The sequence below is a fragment of the Petaurus breviceps genome, unplaced genomic scaffold (genome assembly GCF_028583685.1).
Source record: "Petaurus breviceps papuanus isolate PSGF00001 unplaced genomic scaffold, PetGlider_PUasm1.0 90617, whole genome shotgun sequence".
NCBI lineage: Eukaryota > Metazoa > Chordata > Mammalia > Diprotodontia > Petauridae > Petaurus > Petaurus breviceps.
The window spans coordinates 3,222,278-3,227,489 of NW_027187287.1; the positions used below are offsets into that span (position 1 = coordinate 3,222,278).

The 5,212-nt window shown below is 50.2% G+C and overlaps 1 protein-coding gene across 1 annotated transcript in view; it reads right to left on the minus strand.

Moving 5' to 3' along the window:
* The window catches only part of BAHCC1 (BAH domain and coiled-coil containing 1), a 179,919-nt gene that overhangs the window by 51,408 nt on the left and 123,299 nt on the right, over positions 1-5,212 (minus strand). The window contains exons 5-6 of the mRNA XM_069064081.1: positions 2,850-4,589; positions 2,090-2,198 (exon numbers count right to left, since the gene is read on the minus strand). Coding sequence (XP_068920182.1) covers positions 2,090-2,198; positions 2,850-4,589 — 1,849 coding nt within the window. The remainder of the gene's footprint in view (positions 1-2,089; positions 2,199-2,849; positions 4,590-5,212) is intronic.

Genomic DNA, 5,212 nt, shown 5'->3' on the forward strand with positions numbered 1-5,212 from the left:
AGAGAGAGAGAGAGAGAGAGAGAGAGAGAGAGAGAGAGAGAAAGAGAGAGAGAGAGAGTAGGGAGCTTAGAAATTCAATTCAATTCAACCCCCTTCCTCATTCCCCAGGCCCCTTATCTTCTTTCAGATAAGGATATACCTCTATAGGAACTCTTCCAATGGGAGTCCAGGAAGCTACCAAGGGACCCAGAAAATTGGAGTCCTGGGTACAACTGAGTCTGAGTGGCGAAGTGACTTGCTCAAGGGTCATCCAGACAGTAACTAAAAGAACTGAGAACGGAACCCAGGCCTCACCCCCAGTTCAGTGCCGTAGGGCTCCTCTCCTTTACCTTGCTCTCTCTACTCAAAAGCCAGGTCCTTGACAATACATAGCCTGCCTCTGGAGAGATACCATCGCAGGGGAGGGAAATAACAGTTTTTATTTTTATAGTTAGGGATAACAGATGGACAACTCCAGTGCATCAATGACGCCCTCAAAATTCCATTAAAGTCCTGGAGCAGGAATTCTCAACCAGGAGTCCATGGATAGATTTCAGATGATGTGTGAACTTTGATGGGAAAAAAATTATCTTCATTTTAATAAAATTGATTTCCTTTATAAAAATGTGATTTATTTTATGCATTTAAAAATATTCTTGTGAGAAGAGATCCATATTTCACTAGACTTCCCCAGGAATCCAAAGCCCCAAAGGAGTTAAAAATCCCTGACCTGGAAGAAGGCCTCCACCATGTTGGCCAGATCCTATAGATGGAGGATCTCTTGAAGAATATGGACAAGAATCTTACCCATGATGAGAAAGCATGGATGGGATGGGATATGCATCCATAGGAGGGAGACCCCCGTGGATGAGATCGCAAATCTATTGCAGTAACAGAGCATTCCACACCTGAGATAAGGTGGAAATACGAAGATCAGGTCAGCTCTATGATCTAAGGCTTTCATAACTAATGGGGATATTTGGGTGGGTGGAGGCCCAAGTTCTAGACTATTATTATTATCATTACTAACAATGGCTCCCATTTATATAATGTTCTTAGTGATTTACAATGTCCATTAAAATTCTGCTCTGTTGAATCTTACTGGCTATGCTGACTGAGCAGAGGCTCTGGCATGTTCTACTAAACTGAAAATACTTAAGAGGACTGAGATGGACTATGTATGTGACTGTGGTCTGAGGATCAGCCTGGCTAACTGGGTGAATTCACTTGATTACAGAAACTTATCGTGCCAACTCTGACTGTGTGGGGAAGGCTCTGATCTTATTTTGGTGGAAGGAAGTAATACTCACACAAGTAAAAATCACAGATCCTTCAAAGCAACGAAAAAGTAGAGAGTTTCCAAGAGAGGCAGTGTGGTGTAGGGGTTAGAATGCTTGCCTCTGACACTTCCAGGCTGAGTCCCCCTAGGCAAGGCCCATAACCTCTCAGAGTCCTGAACAGCCCTCTAAGTCTCTGTGTTCCAGAACACTGTCAGAAGGAGCTTTGTTTGGGTTGATACAGTGAGGCGGTACAGTGGTTAGAGTGCTGGACCTGAGGTCAGGCAGCCAATCCTGAGTTCAAATCTGGTCTCAGACACTTATTAACTGTGTGACCCTGGGAAAGTCACTTAATAGCCCTGGGCCTCAGTTTTCTCATTTGTAAAATGGGGTTAATACTAGCCTTACCTCTCCCAGGATTGTTGTGAGGATACAATGAGATGATATCTGTAAAATGTTTTGTAAACCTTAAAGCATTATATAAATACTAGCTGCTGCTGCTATTATTACTATTACTACTACTTGCTAGAGATGTTCTACATAAAATGAAATCACAGGTCTAGTTAAAAATAAAAAGAACAAAAAGTTTACAAGGTGCTTTTCTCAGAACAACATCACTGATAGGGAGACCATCTATTTTGTTCCATTCAATTATTTCAGTTTATCCACAGTGAGGGAGAGAACCCAGGACCTCTCTGACCCTTAGCTCAGTGTTCTTCCCACATCACCATTCTCTGTATCAGGAGAGATTGGGCCTTATACAATTAATCTATGACTGTGTCTGTGTGTCCTGTCCCACCCTCTACCCCTGCCTTGGAGCCCCAGGTCCTTACTGGAGAAGCAGCTCCCGGCTCGTGAGGCCCAGCCGTTCATCACCACAGAGTCGGCTCCTTTCCTCATCGGCTTCCAGATCGATCACATGCATGGAGCGGTTGGGGCCTGCTATACAGAGGCCAATGGGGAATAAACAACAGTAAGTGGAGTGGGTACCAACCCAGGCACCTAAGGCTTAGGAGCTCCTTGGTTCTACAATGTGGGGAAGGTTGACTAGTGCATGAAGTAGATTGGATGGGGCTCCAACAAGGTGTCCAAGGAAGGGGTTAATGCCCATACCAGGGACTGGCACTGCAAGTGATGGGTAAAAGCTTGATGGAGTTATGGGACATGGTGTATCCACTGGGAGGGCTGAAGGAAGCTCAGATCATGAGAGAAGGAGTGGGAAGGAGGGAGAGAAGAGGGTGTAAATAGGGCTGGGTCAGCGGGGCATGGAGCACAAAGCAGCCTCTCTCCAGCCACAGTGGGGTGGAGAGGTGGGTCTGGAGCTTTAGGAGTGTGCAGGAATGAGGGGATTGGTCTGCCTTCCTCCCAGAGAGCTGACTGCCTCCATTTCTTTCCCCTGCTGCCCCTCCTGAAAGTGAGCTGTGAACTCTAGAAGGTCTTGGGGCCCTGTGGGTGAGCCTGAGGTCATGCAATGAGAACCAGATGGGGTTAGTAGGCCCATTTTTGACTCCACCCCCACCTCTAGCTTAGAGCCTGAGCTCTGGTGACCCCAATTCTTCCCTCCCCCCACCCCTTTCCCCTTAGGTTCTGTACCTTTAAACCCAGGCACTGCACGGCCCTGCCGGCTAGAATTAGTGCCATAGGAAGGTTCTGGGCGGCTCAAAGTGTCCTTCTGGCGGGCCACAGCCACAGCAATGCCCACTGGGGGCTGCCTCACCTCCCCATCACTATGGGGGGCTTCATGCTCTCGGCTCCGGGCACAGTCAGGCCTCTCTAGCTCCCCTTGACCCTTGCCTGACTGGAACTTCACTTCCTGTTGGACACAGCTGGCTTTGATATTTCCCAGACCCACAAAGGGGGGCTTCTGGCTGACGATAAGTGCTTGGTTGCTATACTTAAGCAGGTTCTTCATGGCAGAGACCTCATCCGGTGGGGTGGGCAGCTCTTGAGACATGAGGGCTGCCTGCTGTAGGCTGTTGCTGAAGGGGTCAAGGTAGGAGCCCTTCCTCTCCTCACTGATGGAGATGGGGGGACCCTGACTCCCATGGACTGTCCAGGGTGGCAGGTGGGGCCCATTGTAGCCCAGGGATGCCAACTCAATGGACTTCCTCTGGGCTTCGGCCCCATTTCCCGTCTGTTCCATCTCAGGTAACAGGTGCTGCTGATGCCGTATCCTAGCAACCTTTTGGGCACTGGGGCCTGGGGCCTCTTTGGCACCCTTGTCTAAAGTGCAGCAGGTTTGGCTGATTTTCACACACAAGGGGTCCTGGTGGCCAGGGCGGGAGCAGTCCTGAGAGGGAGGGGGCATCTCAAAGTAGCTTCCTTTCTCGAGGCCACCTTTGGGGGGTGCATGGGGTAGATTAGGAAAGGGGCCTTCAGATCCAGTGCTATTGAGATATTCCAATCCCTTCAGCCTTGGGTTGAGGGCTGCCTCAAAGCCAAGCCTTCGCTCCCCCTTGCCCTCAGCCTTTAGGTGGGGGTAGGAGGTTCCATAGGACGCTGGGTGGTCAGCACCCACCTCATGGTGCCGATCCTTCCCCTCCCCTGCCAGGCATGGCTCTGATGCCACCTGGAATGACCGGCTCTTGTCAGGTAGGTGCCCCACAGAAGGCACAAAGGTGGGCCCACTGAGTTTCAGGTCTCGGGTAGCTTTGTCTTGAAGGGGGCATAACATATCTGGATTGGAGTGAAGCTGTAAGCAAGGAAATGTCCCAGAGCTGGTGCTAAGTGGGGGTGGCACGGCTGGCAAGTTGGAGGGCACCGTGTAGGAAACTGAATGGTGGAGCATCTGCCTCCGCTCCAGACACTCACTGTATGGTTGGTTTGGCTCGTGGTGGCCCAACTCACGCTCCCGCTCAGGCCGTCCTGCGTCCTTGGCACAGCGGCTGGGCACCACCCCTGCCCCATGTCGAGGCAGCATACCCCCTGTACAGCTGGCCAGGACAGCTTTGCCCACCTCTCCATTAAGTACCTTTGTACTCAGGAAGCAGGAGTTGAGGTGCTTGGTTCGGTTCTCACAGGTACTTCGAGGATGAGTACTCTCCTTGCAGGGTCCCTCTGGAGTCATGGGCATTACCAGTTTGTGCCGTTCCTTCACATCGTCTTCTACTGGCCGATCCTTACCCTCTGCCTTGCCTGCCTTCTCCTTGCCCAGTTCCTTGTTCATCAGGAATCGGTCAAACTCCTTTGGGCCTTTTTGGAGGTGGCCTGCCTCCCGATCTCTGCTGCAAGAACCAATGGGGTGACCTGGGGCTGCTCGGGCAATGCTGGGGAAGTTGTGATTGGGGGGCAGAAGCGTGGGCTGGGCAGGCAGGTTGCGTAAATAGAAGTTATCTGGAACACAAATGAACAGAAGGTCAGGAGGAGAAGCAGTGGACAGAAGTAGTTTGGGATCCAAACAGTTCAATGTCAATGTCTCAGCATAATAATAGTCCAAGGAGAAGCTCCTAACCAACCAGAGGCTGTTTCTTCACATTCAATCATTCGACAAGCATTTATGAAGCTCCTACTATGTGCCAGGCAGAGTGAGGAGCTGTTGATACAAAAATGAAAACTGTCCGTACCCTCCAAGAACTTATGGAGAGAAAGAGCCAGAAAGAGAGATAAGGAGAAAAAGAGAGGAGGAGAATGGGGGAGGGGGGAGAGGATGGTAGAGGAAGAGAGTGAAAGAGCACGAATGGGAGGAAAGAGATAGGGGAGGGAGTAAGAAACAGTAAAAGAGGTAGGGAAGGAAGGACAGAGACAGAGAGAGGTAAGAAAGTGAATGAGAGAGAAAGGTGGAGGAAGGAGAGAGAGAATGAGAGAGAGGGAGAAAGAAAAGATGGTAGAGAGAGAAGAGAGAAAGATAGAGGAGGGAGGGAGAGGGAGACAAAGACAAAAAGAGAGAGAGAGGGAGAGGGAGAGGAAGGGGAGAGAGAGAGAGAGAGAGAGAGAGAGAGAGAGAGAGAGAGAGAGAG